Source organism: Elephantulus edwardii, unplaced genomic scaffold (assembly GCF_000299155.1).
Source record: "Elephantulus edwardii isolate Elephantulus edwardi_28Jun2011 unplaced genomic scaffold, EleEdw1.0 scaffold00009, whole genome shotgun sequence".
NCBI lineage: Eukaryota > Metazoa > Chordata > Mammalia > Macroscelidea > Macroscelididae > Elephantulus > Elephantulus edwardii.
In genome coordinates, this window is record NW_006399759.1 from 7,494,094 (window position 1) to 7,514,011 (window position 19,918).

At 40.7% G+C, this 19,918-nt stretch overlaps 1 protein-coding gene across 1 annotated transcript in view; it reads right to left on the reverse strand.

The window, feature by feature from the left end:
• EPT1 (ethanolaminephosphotransferase 1 (CDP-ethanolamine-specific)) overlaps window positions 1-13,231 on the reverse strand; it is a 45,559-nt gene extending 32,328 nt beyond the window's left edge. The window contains 1 exon segment of the mRNA XM_006880613.1: window positions 13,090-13,231. Coding sequence (XP_006880675.1) covers window positions 13,090-13,146 — 57 coding nt within the window. The 5' untranslated portion in view covers window positions 13,147-13,231.
• Between the last annotated feature and the right edge of the window lie 6,687 nt (window positions 13,232-19,918).

The following is a 19,918-nucleotide window of genomic DNA, read 5'->3' on the forward strand; positions in this document are numbered from 1 at the left end:
CTGGGAAGAAGTGCAGCCTCTAGTAAATTCTGTAGAAGCCCAATAGGTGAGTTCCCCTCACACACTTTGGGCATGTCATCAGTAGTGGTGAAGTCTCCAGAGAAGGACATCATAAACGGAAAAACAGAAGAGAGGAAAACCCTCAACGAGATGCATCAACTCAGAAGCTACAAAGATGGACTTACACACAGTGGAGATTGTGAGGATGGGGCAAGATTAGACAGGGGTTAGTGCTGTGTACACAGGATTACAAGGGATAGGAGATGTCTTCCTAACAACCAATCATGAGTTATTGTATGAGGAGGGAAGCACAACTGTTTTTTTACTTATTTACTAGGTGCCACGCATTGTTCTACATACATTAATCCGTTCAATTCTCACAACGACCCTATCAAGTAGGTACTACACATTTTATATGTGAATAAGTGAAAGCTGAACAATCTGAGGGGTGGACGATGAGTGAGGAAGACAGAAGAACTGATGCCTTTGAAATGCAGGGATGGCGAATAGTATTAAATATCCTGTGGGCTGCCAAGACAGCAAACAAGTCTGTCTTGAAGGAAACTCAACCAGAGTGTTCCCTAGAGGAAAGAATGGTGAAAATTAACCTCAATTACTTTGGGCATGTTGTAAGGGGGAAACCAGTCCTTAGAGAGATCATACTGAGAAAGGTAGAGGGTTGCAGAAAAGAGGAAAAGGGGGCGGGGGGAGAAAGACCCTCATTGAGAAAGGTTGATGAAGTGACTACCACAATGGGCTGGTGTATGACAGGTTGGGGAGATGGTGAAGAACACAGCAAGGTTCAGATCTATTGTTTATTGGGTGGAAGCAGGAGTGGCATCCACTTCTGAAATAGCGTTCCTCCAGAAACTCTATGAACATGGGGAAATGATGAAAGTTATACAAGTGTTCAGGTCTTTCATTCATAAGGTTGCTATGAGTCATCTACAACTCGACAGCACCTAACAACAACATGAGGAGTAGTAGACAACAAAATCGGCTCTTTTTCATTACATGGTCTCCATATCTGTACATATTAGCCACATACCCAATTAGGCATGTACTTGAAGGTCCTTTATTCTAATACTGAAGGAGCTAGGGTGGCATAGTGTATTAAGTGTTGTACTGCTAATCAAAAAGGCAGTGGTTCAAATCCACCAGTTCTTCTATGAGACAATCTCCTCCCAGAAAAACTTAAAAGTGGAGAAACTTGGTCTCTACTGCCAGAACTTTTTTTAACTCAATGGATGATTTTTTAAAAAATATTTTTTATTATTATTAATTTTAATGAAAGCTTACAGAGACTTAGGGTCTCCAGTCATTCACTGTTGCACTTTTCTCCCTCCTCCTCTCCCTCATTGTTGCCCAACCCCTCTCCCCCAATTCACTCTTCTCCTTGAAAAGTAAAACTCTTTCATTGTTATGCAATCCCTCCCCCCATGTCAGCCTTCATTCTGGACTCCTGTAATGGGATGATTTTTTTTAATAGTGGCCTACTAGTAAGGAAGCCAAAGGTGGGTGACTTTTAATCTGCGGCCCTCAGGCCTGTCTTTCACTGTTTTTGTTCAGAGATTCCTCTAGGTCATATAGCCCTGGTGTACAATCACAGCAACCACTTGTGTTTGCTGTGAGGCTGAACATTGTGACACTGATGTGTCAAATGCATTAATGGCTGGTTAACAATGCAGACAGAGTGGAGTGGAGCTCCCCAATTAAAACAAGCTTGGAAGGAGGAGTGGCATCCACTTCCATAACAGCTTGCCTCTGGAAACCCTGTGAACCTGGAGAGAGGATGAAAGACACCTAAGCATTGAGGACTCTCCTTTATAGGGTCACTATGAGTCACCTGCGACTTGATGGCACTTAACAACAACTAGCAAGAAACTGTACTGCAATCCCAAAGGCGCACAGTTTAAATCTACCAGCTGTTTCAGGGGAGGATGCACAATTTTCTCTTGTGCAATTAACAGCCCCTGAAAACCTGCTGGAGGGTCAGCTATGGATTGGTTCTGAATTGATGGTACTCAGCAATAACAATGTTTATATATGTTGAACAAAACCAGCCAGTAACTAAGTAACAGCTTTATTTCAGTCCTAGTTTTAAAAGGTAGCATAGCAAGTGGAATCTTTCAATCTCCACTACTTCCTGGCTGTGGGGCCTTGGCACAAGTTAAACTGGCTGAGTCTCGTTTTCCTTCTCTGTGAAACAAAGATTACAAGGCTTTTCCTTACAAGGCTATTGAGAATATTAAATGAAACAATATACTGGGAAGCACAAGAATATTATCAGGTATATGGTAAATGCCACACAACTGTTTGCTAGTGTTACTATTATTCATATTTACAATTATACTGTTCTTGCTAACTTTGTTACTTTCTCTCACTGAGTTTCTGTTCCATAACTTAGGGACCACTTCAGGGCTTGGCTCCTTTCAGCTCTCTGACCAGAATCTCTTTCCCCAACTCTCCTTTATACACTAAGCAAACTTATTCAAGAGCAAAGTTCTTAACACCTAAACCAGAGCAGGTGCAAAACGAAGTTATAATCAGTAAAATATTTCAGATGGCATTTATAAGACTCAAGAGATTACGTCTAAATAGCACCTGAAACTAGTTTCAGAACTGATGCTCTTCCTTCTGACTGAATCACTCTCTCCTCACTTTGAAGAAGTTTCCCACCCAGCCGCCTTCTACTCCTACAAGGGTGTCCTGTTCTGCCCCCAATGTAGAAGTAATTCTGTAAGATATCTGTAAATGTTTATCTGGAAGAGAATGCATTTCAAGTCTTATGTATTCTGAGGTGGCAGTGGGCAATGGTCCAAATATAATCAAGGCATAACTAAAAGATAAATGGACATGAATGAATTGTAACCTGCTTGCAGTCATAATAAACAAAAACCCAAAAATCAACACATTGTCATGTTCAGGGGGGAGCTAATCTTTTAAAACACATACACAAATACTCCTTTAAAAGAAGGTAATTCATTAAAAACTGATACAGTCATACTCTCCATGCTTTGCCTGTCCTTTCTGCAAGTCAGTGGTCTCAATCTTATTAACGTCTATAATATGAAATATAAGAAGTGCATGCAATGGTTCAGAGTAACCAAGAGGTACTAATCTGCAAATATAGCAAAATATTATTGTATTATTATGTTTAATGTATCTGTAAGGAGCTCTGGTGGTCTAGAGGCAAGAAGTTGCACTATAATCCTGAAGGCACACAGTTCAGGGCCACCAGCTTCTCCACAGAAGGGTAAGCAATCTCCTCCGGTGCAATTAATTGCTTCTGGAAACCTTCAGAAGGGTCAGCTATGGGTCAATTCTAATTCTACAGTACACAACAACATAAGTGCTTAATGCTTTATATGCACAGGAAGGTATACAATAATATTTAAATAATTGGCATTTGATGAGAACCATGCCTGTTCTACCTTACATATAAATTCAACTTTAAGAGACTCAGGAACAGAATCCATTCATAATCCAGGAATATCCCTTATGAAACAGTATTTCACTGAACATCCAAAGCACACAAATTCCATAACACTTTAATAAAACATAGTATGGACGTTGCATGACTGCAATATTTCTTTGTTGTTAGATGTTGTGTGGAGTAAAACCCCAGAACGTCCCTATGAACAACAGATCTGAATCCTGTGATATCCTATGCCATCCTCACAATCTTTGACATACTTGAGCCCATTGCTGCAGTAACTGTGTCAATTCACCTAGTTGTGGGTATTCCTCTCTTTCGCTGTCCCTTCACCAACCCAAGCATGATGTCTCTCTTGAAGGAAGAGCCTCTCCTAGCAGCATGCTATGTGAGACGAAGCTTTATCATTTTTGTCTCTAAGGTGCACTCTGGCTGCACTTTCTCCAAAACATATCTTTTTGTTCTTTAGGCAGTCCATGGGATGTTCAGCACTCTTCTCCAACATCATAGCTCAAAGGCATCAATTTTTCTTCTGTCATCCTTATTCACTGTCCAACTCTTGGATGCATTCCAAGTGACTGAATAGGCCATGGCCTGAATCAGGTACACCATAGTCCTTTAGCACATATTTTAGTACATAAAATTGTCTTTGTTTTAATTCCAAGCCTAAAAACCTTGTTTTCCAGCTAGAATTTGCTCTTCCATGTTAACTTCTAACTGAAGTGATCTGTTCAGTTACTAAATTATTCTATCAAAGTAATTTTAATTTAACTCATGATTAATCTTATGTTATGAAAGGAACACTCTCTCATGACTTTGATTACTATGATTTACCAGAGCACTGAGGTATTAACAGCACTTCTTTATTGGGCTACCAAGAGGAAGAAAGCTAGTACCCAGTTGTTCGAAGCCAGCAGCCACTCTTTTAGAGAAAGATGAGCAGGGTCCTCCCACAACAACCTCAAAAACCAGATGGTGGTTCACTAGGTTGTGGTGGTGGTGGCGGTGAAGTGAGTCAGATCTGACTCATAGGGACGCTAGGCACAGCAGATGTGAATCTTGCCCTAGGGATGTCATCCTTATAATCTGTCTTGCTCAAGTCCACTGTGGCAATCACTGTGGCAATCTATCCTGTTTAGGGTCTTTCTTTCCTGTGCTGATCTTCTACCTTTCCCAGTATGGTATCTCTCTCCAAGAACTGATTCCTCTTGAAAATATGTCCAAAGTAAGTGAGATGAAGTTTTATCACCCTTACTGTACTTCCTTCAAGCGAATTTGTTCAACAGTCTGTAGGATATTCAATACTCTTTGCCAATACCACAATTCAAAGGCATCAATTCTTCTTCTGTCATTCTTACTCACTGTCCAACTTCTAGATACACAGGAAGCAAACTGAAATGACCATGGCTTGGACAAGGTACACCTTAGTGTTTAAACTGATATCCTTGCTCTTTAGCATTTTCAAGAGTTCCCTGACAGCAGATTCCTCCAGTATAAAACATCTTTTGATTTCTTAACTGATGTTACTTACCATAGGTGTTGACTGCAGATCCAACTAAAATGAATTGCTGACAACTTCAACTTTTTGTCTATCATGATATTGTCTATTGGTCCAGTGGTGAGGATTTCTGTCTTCTTGACATTGAGATGAAACCTATATTAAAGGCTATAGTTTTGATCTTCTGCAGTAAGTGCTTCAAATCTTCTTCACGTTCTCCAAGCAAGGCTGTGTGTGTCATCTGTATAATGTAGGCTGAGTCTTCCTTTAATCCTGATGCCACATTCTTCATGTAATCTAGCTTCTCAAACACTTTGCTCAGCACACAGACTGAATAGGTATGGAGAAAAGATACAATCTTAATGCACAACTTTTCTGATTTTAAACCACGCAGTGTTCCCTTGTTTCGACAACTACTCCTTAGTTTATGTACAGGTTTCACAATTAAGTATGCGTTATCAACTGGAGTCAAAAGAATGGCAGTGTGTTATTACCAGAAATACCTTTCCAGAGTTAACACTTCATAAATCCCCTTCTTAATGACTGATCCCTCTATCCACCATCAGTCATCCTATCAGATCAGTCACCCCAGATTCCTCCTTCACCCCGTTCCCACCCCATACCACCTCCACTGAGTTAGTTATAATGTTCAGTCCATTTCAGATCTTAAATCAAGAGCAACAAACTCTCATACCCACAGGATCAGATACGTAAATTGCATGAAATGGTACGTAGTAATAAGGAAATTACAAATGAGAAAGCAAGCACCTTTTTTTTTAAGTGCAAATACTGATTCTGGACAAGAGAAAGTTTAAGGTCAATATGCTGTCCAATATTTTTCACTTTTAAAGAGAATCCAGAAATTTGGATTTTAATGGGAAATATTTATTTTTGAAACAAAGTAACTGTTAAGTCAAATTAAATACAACTATAAGCCAAATTCTTGATGTGAATAATCAATCTTGTTATCTGTTAACAATCCTGAAAGATCTCCAGATCTCCTTACAACCCATCCTGTAACCCAACCATTCAACCACCATTCATCAATCTCCCACAAGCTACCAGTGTGCATGCCCTAAAATGAAAATCACATCCTGCTTCAAATGTCTGCTGAAATTATCTGAATCCAAAACCAAACTCATCACTTGGTCAGTTCTGACTCACAGTGACCACCAAAGCCGTAAATCTTTATTAGAGGAAACTGCCCATCTTTCTCTCAGGAGTGGATGATGGATTTGACCTTTGATTAGCAGCCCAACAAAGTATGTACTCTGCCACCAGAAGTTCCCTAAAACCTATTACCATGATGATGATGCATTAGGTCCACCTCAGATATGTGTTTACATGCAGATAACGCAGATCCAATCTGAATCTCACAAAGTGGGCCCAGGAATCTGGTATGGAAACATTTCCTTCAGGTGACTCTGATGCCACTAGTGTGTAGACCACAGACATACTGATCTAAAGGGGGAAGTTCTCTGTCATATCACATCCTCCCCCTCTGCCCTGGCCCCATCTTCTTCTCCAGTTTCATCTGCAGCCACTCAACCTTCATCTCATGACTTACTATTGCCAGAAAAATGCATTCTCAGGTCACTCCTGTTGGCACTCCACTACTTGCTCTCTAACCCCTTTTCTCTTCTTTTCACCTGGGGCCCAGGCAACCTTCATCTTCCTAGGTTGAGCTCTGCCTTCACCACCATTCCCTCTCTGAAGCTCTCCTCAGCTTTAACCCCACTCCCTGACAGCTGTCTCCTCTCTCCTGGAACCCACATTTGTCGGACTGCATTTAGTAACCATAACTGTTCATTTACATTTGACACCCATGTCCCTAACTGAAAGCAAGGATTTTTTTAGCATAACTTTGCAGCCCCTGACACAGAGGGCTCTCAAGTGTTTGCTCAGTGAATAAAAAAAGAACCAGTTAAGAATGAAGACTTGATTCTGGTCCTCAACATTATTATCAAGCTATGTTTACCTATTTCCCTCAAGTTGATTCTGACTCACAGAAATTCTACAAGAGGGTGAACTGCCTTGTAGAGTTTCAGAGTCAGTAAATCTTTACTGTCTTATTTCTCTCTGAGGAGTAGCCGGTAGATTTGAACTCATGAACTTCCATTGTCTTAGAGCACAATGTTCTTTCTCCTAGGCTTAACTGTAATACTAATGTATCATCATTCCAAGTCAAGCATTACAACATCATAGCAAAAACTTATCTTCATGAAATTGTAACCTGAAAACCAAACTACTTCATAGAACACTTTCTCTCTAAAGTGAGCTGATACAATTTGAAACTGCTACACTGTCAATTAAAATTGTGCTTGTTCAAAAAACTATGCTATCTCTAGGCCAGATTAGGGAAATGGTAATACACATTCCAGTCTGAGATAAGTGGGCAAATTCCTCAAGGACAAAGAACTATTTTATAGAACCAAGAATGGTGGAACTCTGGTGGCTGAGTGGTAAGGAGTTGAGCTGCCAACCTACAAGCACATGGTTCAAAGCCACCAGCTTTTCTGAGGGAGAAAGCCGGTCAATCTTTTTTTTTTTTTTACAGTAGTGGTGCAACACAGTGCCCAATTTATTCAGATTTTTCAAAGTAGTATTTCAATTGTCATTTTTCTTCCTCTATGGATATATAGACACACACTGCAACATAGACTCATACAATGATACAAGGTTAAAATAAATCCATTTTTATCTCTAAAGGACCATTTTCACATTCCAAGATACATCATTGATATTTCTTAAGGGATAACATTTCTAGGCCTTATCTTCTTGCTTTTCATTTATACTGTCAAAAAGACATTACAATTACCTTTTAAAATACTATATAAAATTGAATTGCCACAGAAAGTTGGATATGAACCCTAGAGAGAACTGTGGCAAAGCAGTGACAAAATTTAAGGAAACATTGATTTCTTTTAATAATTCAAAAGTACTAAATCGAGACCAGCTCCTTGAAAAATTATTAAACTGCTCATCACACTTCTCATTTCTTTCAGGGAAATAAACAGACAGATTAGCAACACTTCCCACCATCAATAAACTGCTCTAAACCTACATTTTTACAAGGCATTCTTTAATACCCCCTGCCTCAACTCTCTCCCATACAAGGTCAATATAAAGTAAAAACATTTTACAATGCTTAGAAAGTTTCTGGCTCCTCTATTCTTCCCACCTTAAACTTTTAAGAACTAGGCCATAATTTAAGGGGTGATATCCTTTAACAGAACGGCAACTGTGTTTTCTAAATACCCAGTCTGCAAACCAGCAAAATAACGTCAAATGCAGAGTCAGGCCTATATGGTACCAGGTGCATCAAACTATTTGTATTTTCAGAGAAAACTCTGACGAGGCACGAGAAGTGTGCCAACTGACCAAAAGAATGCCAACCCATGAGCAGCGAGTCAATGTCCCATTTTTATCCTATTACTTGTACAGACCAATTCGACAAGGAGATCCTCGTGAAAGGAACCTTGAGAGTTGGATGAATTCTTGTTCAAATTGGTCACTGGCAAGAAGCAGTCTATATACAGGACACAGTGAAATATACCAAAATGATCAATGTAATTTTTTTTTGGTAATTAAAAAAAAAACCCTGATCATACAAGCAAATACATTTTGCTTATTTCAAAACCACAGCCTAGGTTGACATAGGAAACTTGTATGCAACCAGAAATTAACACTTTAAAAAAAACCAACCACCCCAAACACTTCCTTAAAATCAGTCACTCCCGTCTCACACCCCAACCTCCACATCTATCAGACAGACTGCTCATTTCTCCTGGCTGATGAAAACAATTATTGACTAGCTAGTTTACCAAAGGACTGAACCCATGTATGTACTGTATGGTAATAGCTTATTAACCTTGATGTCTTCTCATGCAATAGTTTTTAAGTCAACGACATGGTGTTAATAAAGCAACAGACTGTTTTCATACATGCTACTATCTTCCTATAATTTACTGTATTTGAAAACCCTCTGGAGTCAGGTATGAGCTTTGCTGGCCATACAGGTTCTCTCACAGCTATTCAGCCCTGCCTCTCATACCACAGAAGCAGCCTAAGAGAATAAGCACAGTTAGGCTTTAATAAAACTTTATTTTAAAACGAAAAGAAAATTAAAGTTGCAGAAAAAGCCTGAAGTTCTAACAAAATCATGAAGTATAATGGTAGTTAAAACCCTGATACCCTTCAAAACATAAAAATATCCTTTTAATCTATAGGAAATGCAGTCCTTTTGCTATACTTCCAAATCAGCTTATGTTCTTTAATGCATGCGTTCCTGCATTTATATTTGCTGGTGGCTTAATGGTAAGGAAGTGTGCCACGAAAACAGAGGCACTTGGTTCAAATCCACCAGCTGCTCCACAAGACAAAGATGGGCACAGTCTAACCTACTAGGGCAGCTATGAGTTGGTTCCAACTTGATTGTACATTAATAACCACCTCAAATACCTGTTCATAAAAGGGGGTGCTCTCGTGGCATAGTCTGTAGTGAACTGTACTGCTAACCCAGAGTCTCCAGCAATCTGAATCGACCAGGAGAAAGATGAGCAGTCTCCTATTGAAAATTCCAGCCTTGGAAAGCCAATGGAGGACCACTATGAGTCCGTATCAACTCAGTGACATTGAGTTTGAGTTCTACTTCCTACAGAGCTCTACTGGTGCTGGGCTATTAACCAAAAGACTGCAGCAGGAAGCCACCCGCTGCTCCACAGAGGAAAGGTGAAGCAGTCGGCACCCATAAAGGTGAACAGCCTCTGAAAGCCCATGAGGTAATTATTTTGAATAGGATAGGGTTACTACGAGTCAGAATCAACTTAATGGCAGTGGAGTTGGTTTTGGGGGGACTCTGTTGATGGCCCTGCGCTAAATATTGGTCACACGTTGATCAGGCAACCAGATGCTCTGTCCTGCCAAAGCTCATGCCCAACAGAGAAGGCACACATTCATTATCCAACAAATTGTTATAAGCCTGTGGTAGGCAAACCCAGTGGAGAAACAAAAGTTCTTAAGAGTACGTAACAACAGAAATCATTCACTGCTTTCTTGTGTGCTCAACTGTCTTACAGTTTCTTACTACAGAAACCTAATTACCACACTACATGTGCACCCCTTTCAGCAGTTAATCTGTCTCACTGCCAGGTTTCCAACTGTAACTCTCAAGATACAACTCCAAGGAAGATAAAGAAATTGAACTAGTCCAAAAGTCATGTTTCCACCAGTTGCATTTATAGTATCTGCTGTGCTCTTCTCTTGTTGCTCCAGTACACATGGCCACACCACAGAATAAAAACTTCTTTTGAGTGTTTCAAGTTCTTGCCCTCTTAAAGGATAGTCTTTTAACTGCTTTTTTAATTTAAAAAGCATCTACAGAACATTTCTATCTGAAGGCCACATGAGGAAACCCAATGACAGGAAAGATCTCTGGGTATAATGTGCAGTCCAGCAAAACTGACCACAGTTTTCCTTTGAGCAACCATGGATTACTATTTTTAATATCAAATTCACAGCCCTGAGTAAAGAAGCCTCTGCTAGGAAAAAAAAAGTTTAGGTGATCAACTTGTGCACTTCTTTTTTTTTTTAAACAAGTCTCATTATAACATACTATTAACAAAAAAAACAAACAAAAAAAAAAGAAAATCTGTATCTTAGTGAACATTGGACACTTGATAAATTGACCTTTGTTTTCCAGGATGATAGGAAATCTGTTGTCAGACACAGGAACTGAGTCAGATACTGGAAGAGTGGAAAACGATTGGAAAGAAAAACATGCTAACATGATAATTAGGACATCTACCTAATGGGAAAATATAAACCTAATGAAAATTGCTTTTAAGAAAAAGTGAAGTCTATTATTACAAAAATTGCCGCAAATAAAACCATATATCTATCAGGACTTACACAGAAAGTCAGACCTCTAGTAAAGGTGGGGGGGACCACTTTGCATGCCAGTATTTACAGCTATGGAGTTCTGCACTTCATTTCAAAAGCAATGGGAAGAGAGTAAAAGGTTTTAGCAAAAGAGTGATATGACCTAATGTGTCTATGTATATATAAAGTGTGTGTGTGTACACGGTCACTATGAAACATAAGGGAGCTGTAGTGGCTTACTGCAGAAGGATAGGCAATCTCTTCTTGTGCTCTTTTATCTGCCTCCGAAAACCTGCTAGTGGGTCAGCTATGGGTCAGTTCCGACTTGATGACATATGACAGCAATGGCTTACTGGTAAGGAGTTGCACTGCCAACCTAAAGCCACATTATTTGAATCCATCAGCTGTTCTGGTGGAAAGCTGGGCAATCTCCTCCACTCCCAGGCTGTTTCCTGCCTCTGAAAACCTGCTGGAGGGCCAGTTCTGAGTTGCTTCAGCCTCAAGGGTACATAACAACAACAATAAAACATCAAGAACTGGGAAGGTAGAATGGAAGTAGGTAAGCTAGGAAATGAACTACCACAAGTCAAAGTACAAAACAAGAAACAAGCAATGGCATATGTCTTCATATCCACAAGGGCAAATGACTGAATATTTCAGAAGGGAAAAGACAAATTCCCCCAGGCATAAGAGTTCCAAATAGTTATGTAGATAAAACACAACTCTCCATTCCTTCTGTGCATTCCATTCAAACAATAAAGTACAGAAAGGGGAGGAGCACCTTTAAGATGGAGAAACCACCACAAATACTACCTCCACTAGCTGATCAATGTCAGCATCAATCATAATGATAACATGTGCCCTTCATGCAAATGGCATTTACCTCTGTGGTCTTCTTCCCAAAACCCACAGACCTTGTCTATTCATAAGGAGGAAAAAGCTCCAAAAGAACCCCAAGCCAGACTAGTTACAGTTGAGGGGAATTCTACAGATTTTTGACATTCTATGAAATACCTGGTCAATATTCCTCCAAACTGGAAGTCTCAGAAAATGTCATAGTAAGAGATGCTTAAAGAGCTATGCAAACTAAATGTAATGTGGTAACTCAGTACAGTGACAGTTAAAATAAACCAAACACTAGGTTAAAGAAAAGTAAGTAAATACGACTAAAATAAGGATTGCCTGACATAAAATATGTGAAAAAGGCACAATTAATATTTGTTAATAATAAGCACCACATTAAAACTTGCAATACCCAAAACTGGGTGTGTGGTAAATGCCAACGTCTGTACTAACTGCAAAATAAAACGACTCTTCCGGTTTAGGCTAAAAATGATGGAATTTACGGAACCCGATGATTCACTAGCTGGGTGCAGGGACGGAATGGGGGAGGATACAGCGTGAAAGCAGACAGGTGGACTTGGATGAAAGGTTAAAAGCCCAAGTTTCAGTCTTGGGCAACTGGATGGTGGAGTCATTCACCGATAACAGAACAGTGCCGGGGAACTAAATGTGGAGGGAAGCTAACACATCAGCTCTGGAGGCCCACCAAGTATCAGGTGCTTTACATATTATTATCTCAACCCCTTGTAATAATTTTTCACGGTGGAGATTATTTTTCTATTTATAAGGGGGGGGGAGGTACTGAATGGGATGAAAAGGACTTGTTGTCTACAGCCAAATAGATTGGATTTTGGCATCGGGTTTATATGTACTGCAAAGCCCGCGCTCTTTCCACGCACAGTCCCTTCCCGTGCATGCTTATTCCGCCGCGCAGGCAAGCGCCACCAGCAGAGGAAGCATCTTTACTAGAAGCGTGTGAGCATCAGCAGTACGGTCCCAGGCACTCCCCTCCCCGCGCCTCCTCCGTCAGGAGATCCTTTCCATCACTGAAGTTGTATGCAAGAAAGGCGCCAGAAACTTCATTTCGATGAAGGCAATTAAAACACAGCCGAAAGGGACTGCATCATCCTTCAGGGGCTTTTAAAAGGGAAAGGAGAAAGGAGAATTCTCTATCTAGTTTGGTTATCGGCGAAGAGGAAAAGGAAAGGAAATCCCCGGGAAAGGGTCTTAAGTCGGGATGGTTTGCCTCTGTTACTCTCTTCCACATTCCCACCCCAGACCCTTGGACTCCGCAGGATTCCCAAAAAAACGACCGCCAGCCCGCCCGAAACCACGCGGCACAAGGTGACATGGACCACGCCGGTCCCTCAGTCGCCTGGGAAAGGCCGGGACAAATCGGGAGAGAGAGGGGTATCCGCGGGGCCCGCGCTACCTTGTACTTATCAAAGCCAGCCAACTGCTCCGGGCTCACATATTCGTAGCCAGCCATGATGACGACCTTAAAAACCGAGCGCGTACTCTGCAGCGACTACCGGCGAGAACGGAGAGTTACAGGGACTCCCCACCGACTGAGCGAACCCGAAACGGGCTGGGCAGATGAAGAAGAGCCGCGCTCCGCCCACCGCGCACGCGTAGGCGCCCCAGCCACTTCCGCCGCCGCCCAGTGCGCAAGCGCAGGCGCCACATCTCACTGCCCACCGAGGGGGGATTGCTAGCCTGCCTTCGGGGCAGGCCTCATTAGGCTGTAGCAGTCCAATTGGCGTAGATCAGGCAATACTAAGCCCCGCCTTCCAGGTCTCCTCCTCGCTTCATTTGCCCGCGTCAAAATTGGTGAGCTGAAGTAAGGGGAGAGGAGAGGTGAAAGGTCAACTTCCCAACGGGCTTTGCTTCTCATCCCTTGAGCAGGTGGGCGTGTGTGTTGTAGATACATGGGCATGAAGGAGTGTGTGAGTACTCTCTGTCCTGGAGGTATAGGATGATTGCTTGTAAACCAGTTCAGCAGTACTTTGAAGAGGACTTAGTTCCTTCATTGCAATGAAATAAAAGTGAAATAAGGATTTTTGCTCCACTTCGTGGCGGGGTGCGCCGCGAGCAGTGGAGGTTAATGAATGTGGTTTACAATAAGAAAGGCTGAGGAGCGGGCCAGAGGCATAGGTGGAAAGCTGTGTAGGAGGGTTTGTACTGTCAGTAAAGAGGTTTCAAAAGCCAGAGAGCACACACTCTAATAAAATCATTACTGCCTCCCGCCCAGAGGAGAACAGTAATCTCTCAGTCTCAGAAATCTTCTGCAGTGTTTGTTTCCAAGGCTGCAGTCTACAGATTGCAACAACTTGACTGAAGATAGGCTTATGAGTTGCTAATCTTTCTTTTAGCAACTCGGTAATTAATTACTGGGCCACCAATGTCAATTTCCAAGAAATGCTTTTATGTAAAGGAAACAAAGTTATTTAAAGCTTGATCAGTATCTATCCTATACGAATCTAATGAACATTGCTACATTGTGCGCCTTCTATGCGGAGAACTCGAGGCACAAAATCGCCATAACTCTAGGAGATGGAAAGCTGCTTTCCACTTTGCAGATCAAACAACCAGAATTCAGATTGTATTATTTGTTGTGTGTCACAATTTGGAAATGATAAACCCAAAATGAAATGAAGGCGGAATATCCAAAACCATTACCTCAAATAGCTTGAGTCTCTCTGGGTCATTAAACAAGGGTGCTTATTTTGAAATCCGTTTAATGGTTCTTACATCCATTCATTCAACACTTACTGAAGACTTAATATGTGCAAGCGCTTTATTTCTTCATGATTTATTTACTGTTCCAGATTACAAAATGCTTAATAGGTAGTAGATAAGGAATGCAGCTTGCTGAAAGCCAGGAGGATTTAAAATGCTTATTGCAGAAGATCAAAGAATACAGTCTTCAAGATGGATTACATCTCAATATAAAAAAAAAATATTCACCACTAGGCTAATAGGTAACATGATAGATGAAGAAAAAAATTGAAGTTGTTATGATTTCACCTTACTTGGATCCACAATCAACACCCTTAATAACAATAGCCAAGAAATCCAAAAAACATGGAAAAATTGTTGTCAGATATCTCTTCAGAGTGCTAGACAGCAATGATGTCAGTTTAAAAATTAAGGTAAACCTGATTCAAGCCAGGTCTTTTCATTTACTTGCTATACATCTGAAAGTTGGACAATGAATAAGGATGACAGAAGAAGAATCAATGTCTTTGAGCTGTGATGTTGGAGAAGAATACTGAATACCCCTTTGACTGCCAAAAAGAGCAAATATGTCTTGGAGAAGATGCAGCTAGAAGATGCTCCTTAGAGGCAAGAATGGTGAAGCTTCATCTCACGCCTCTTAGACGTGTTATTAAAAAGGTCAGTCTTTGAAAAGGGACTTCATGCTTGCAAAGGTGAAGGGTCACTTAGAAGAAGACCTTCAACAAGATAGATTGACACAGTGACTGCAGCAATGAGTTTAAGTATGTAAGAGATAAGGATGGCTCAGGATAGGGCAAGGTTCAGATTCCTTGTAGGGTCACTATCTAAACAATAGTGTAGTGGTTAAAACTTGTATACCAATCAAAAAAGTCTGTGATTAGAACCCATAGCAACTCAGAAGGAGGAAGATGTGGCAACCTGCTTCATTGAAAAATCCTGCTGAGCAGTTCTACTCTTTTGTATATGGAACTGGCTTGATGGCAGTGAACATGTTAATAGGCATGAAGTTCTTATTGTGTGTTCTTCGCTCTCACTTGCCCCCAAGGCCAGGATTTATGTCTTAGATATCTGATATTCCCCATGTCCCATAGCCTAATGATTTGCAAATAATAAACTAGAAGATACTGTGCTGAGTAAAAGAAGTCACAAAGGGTTAGGTAATATATAAGATCACTACTTTAAAAAAACTAAAAAGAAAGATTTCCCCATAAACTGCAAACACCTCCTTGGCTATATAACTTTATGTAAGTGTTCTAAACTCTATGTACTGATAAAACTGAATTACTACACCTTTACACCAAGTATAGATCTTTGGACAATTTATTAAACTAAGCCTGTACTAGGGAGCTCTGGTGGCACGAGGCTGTACTGCAAACCCATATACATGCAGTTTGAATTCACCAGCTATTCTATAGGAGAAGCTGGGCAATGTGATTTACTGCCTCTGAATACCTGTTGGAGGATCAGCTAAGAGTGTTCTCACTCAATGACACGCAACAAAAACAAGCCTATACAAAAGTAATGCTCTGTTTACAGTAAGCAGGTTTCCTCTTCTTTACATCTTTTTTTATCAATATAAGAAAAAGATTCTTGCTGTCAAATTATTTTTTAATATGAATAAAACCATTTTATTTTATACTGATGTGTTTACAAAGTTCATATACATTGAGTTCCACACTATCCTTCATTTACATTGTTTCACACCACCATTCCAATTTGTTATATTTTATAAAATTAATCAACATTATCAAATGATTTTTAATAGGTCTGTCTTTACCTGTGCAAACCTTATACATATTTTTTTACAATAAACTTTTTATTTGTAAGGGGAAATATTAAAATAATAATAGAATGTATAGTATAATTCATATATAAGCCAATATATTTATTATGACTATTGATATACAGGCAATCACGTTGTATGCAAAAGCCATGCTTTGTGCAGGAAGCTGTTTTCTTCACTATATCCTGTTTCATCTGCTATGCATGATTTTCTGATCATGATTTCATAACTCTATATATAAACTATTTTGACCAAAGTAAAAGTATTGAATATCCAGTGTTCTCTTGTTCTATTCAGACAACAGCTTCTTATTCTGTGTATAAGATTCACATAAACATAATTAAGTATTTTGGGATTTCCATTTTTCCCAACGTTAGCCATAATGTATTATGATCCACGTGGTCAAATGCCTTTGCAGAGTCTAAAATACACACTCCAAGCCCTGAATTAGTGAGACACTGAATTGAAACAGCAAGAGAGCAACAGAACACAGAGCTGCAAACAGAACAGTACAGCCATCTTGAAAAGCAACCCAAATGCCATAAGAACCCTGGAAGACAGAAGTATCCACATAGCTAAAGGGGTTCAATCTCCCCCTTGTCCCTTGTGTCACCATCTTACTACTCACCAGGTAGAGCGTACTGTTTTCCCAAACTACCCCCTATCCCTGTCAAGAACCAGCTCTACCTGAGTCCAAGTCCATGTCTAGAGGGGGGAGCTCTCAGAGGGTTCCTCTAAGAGCCTGTGGACAATGCCAGTCCTGGTCTGAAGTCAGTCCCCACATTGTTGTTGTTGTTATGTGCCATCGAGTCGCTTGGACTCATAGCAACCCTATGTACAACAGCCCTAAACTCTGCTTTGTCCTGTGCCAATCCCACTACCTTTGACACACCCATCCCAATTACCCCAGTCGCTGAATCAATCCACCTCATAAAGGGTCTTCCCCTCCTACACCGTCCCTCTACCCTCCCAAGCATGATGTCCCTCTCCAAGGACCTGTCCCTCCTTGTAACATGTCCAAAGTATGTCAGGCGAAACCCCAGCCTCCAAGGAGCAGCCTGGTTTAACCCTCTCCAGGATGAATCTGGTTGTTTTCTTGGCAGTCCATGGTATATTCAATACTCTTCTCCAGCACCACAGCTCAAAGGCATCAATTCTCCTTCTGTCCTCCCTAGTCATTGTCCAACTTTCCAATGCATAACAAGTGATTGCAAAGACCATGGCCTGTATCAGACGCACCTTAGTCTCCAGAGTGATACCATTGCTCTTCAGTACTTTGGAGAGGTCCCTAACAGCAGACTTTCCCATCGCAATATGTTATTTAATTTCCTGGCTGCTGGTGCCAAGAGTGTTGAGTGTGGAGCCAAGCAGACTAAAGTTGTTACCAATCTCAATCTCTTCACCGTCCATCCTGATGCTGCCAATTGGACCAGTGGTGAGAATCTTTGTCTTCTTGACATTGAGCCTCAATCCATAATGAAGGCTGCAGTCCTTGACTCTCTGCAGCAAGCGCATCAGGTCCTCCTCAGTTTCAGCAAGCAGGGTTATGTCATCTGCATAACACAGATTGTTAATGGATCTTTCACCAGTCCTGACGCCACACTTCTCCTCATAGAGCCCAGCCTCTCAGATAATCTGTTCTACATACAGATTGAAAAGGTAGGGAGACAGAACACATTCCTGGCGTACACATTTCCCAATTTTGAACCATGCAGTGTTTCGCTGCTTTGTTCTAATGACTGCCTCTTGGTCCAAGTATAAGTTTCGCATTACAATGATCAAGTGTTCTGGGATTCACATTCTTCTCAGAGTCAGCCACAGTTTGTTATGATCCACACAGCTAAATGCCTTTGCATAATCAATGAAGCACAGATAGACATTCTTCTGGTATTCCCTGCTTTCAGCTATGATCCATCTAACATTAGCTACATTATCCCTAGTACCACAACCCCTTCTAAACCCAGCCTGGACTTCTGGCAGTTCTCTGCTGATGTGCTGTTGCAGTTGTTTTTGGATAATCTTCAGTAGACTCTTGCTTGCATGTGAAATCAATGCTATTGTTCTATAGCTTTCACACTCTGGTGGGTCACCCTTCTTTGGGATGGGAACAATTACAGATCTCCTCCCATCAGTTGGCCAAGTGGTTGTTCTCCAGATTTCTTGGCACAACTTGGTGAGCATATCCAGGGCAGCGTCCATTAGCTGAAATACGTCAATTGGTATACCATCTATTCCTGGGGCCTTATTTTTTGCTATTTCCTCCAAAGTAGCTGGGACTTCTTCATCACCATAGGCTCTTGCTCGTATGTTGTTTCATTAAATTCTTCTGTGTCTGCCAATTCCTTTTGATACAGTGACTCAGTATATTCTTTCCATCTTCTTTTAATACTTCTTGGATCACTTAATATTCTGCCTCAATGTTGTCCATAATTTATTATGATCCTTTTCTCAAATGAGATCCCTGGTGGCCTAGTCCATAGGGAATTTTGCTGCTAACTCAAAGGCTGCACCTCTCTGATGGTTCCAGCCCACCAGTGACTCTGTAAGAGAAAGATGAGCAATCTCTTCCTGTTCAATTTACAGCCTCAAAACCCAATGCAGGATCAGCTTTGAGCCAGTTCTGACTTGATAGCATTGACTTCGAGATTTTTTTTTTCAGATGTATAAAATGCTTCTTTAAATTCAGTAAAACACAAGTAAAATCTTTCTGGTATTCTCTAGTTTCAACCAGCGTCCATCTGATGTTAGCAGTGATACCTCTCATTCCGCAGCCTCTTCTCAATTCAGCTTTAATTTTTATCAGTTTCCTGTATATGTCAGACCAGTAACCCTGGCCATTTTTATAAGCTTGAGTTCTGGATTTCCTCCTTCTTTATCAACATTTAGCGCCATGTTTTCTCCCACTTTTTTCAAGTTATTTGACTGTGATCCCTTTCAGAGCAGCCCTTGGTGGTGGTAGCCAGACACCATCTAGTTCTTCTGGCATCAAGGTAGTGAAAAGTGAGGTTCATGTTGTTCTTTAGCTTAACAGTTTCAGTACATCTTTTCTCCCCTCCTCTTTGTTCCAGACAGGGAGAGACCAATAGATGCACCTTTGATGGCTACTTGCTAACTTTTTTTTTTAAGATTTACTTTATTTATTATTCAGTGTAAATTCCAACATGATACATTGATGTGGTTTCATACTTGCTAACTTTTAAGATCCCAGTAAATATCCACCAAAGGGTTAGGGAACTCTGGTGGTCTAGTGGTAAGAAGCTGCACTGCAATCCCGAAGGTACAAGATTCTAATTCCCCAACTACTCTGCAGGAGAAGGATGGATAGTCTCCTTCGGTGTAATTACTGCCTCTGAAAACCTGCTGGAGCATCAGCAGGACAGGACAGGAGAGTCAGTCGCAACTCGATGGCACACAGCAACCCAAAGTATAATGTAAAACATTGTCTTTGGGCGGGACAAAAAAAAGCCACCAAAAAAATATTGTCTTTGTGGACTAGGTTATGCCAGTTGAAACTTATATCACTCAATGCTTAGTAGGTCTCATCAATTCATTCTCTCAGAGTGTTTGGTTAGGATTAAGAAGTTTACAGAGCATTGCTCCCTGCTTGCTTTACTATATACTTGCATTTTTTTACAGCAAATACTAATATAAATGTGGAAATATTATCTGCCAAAGCTATGTGTTGTTGTTGTTGTTTTGTGCCGTCGAGTCACTTGTGACTCATAGCGACCCTATGTAC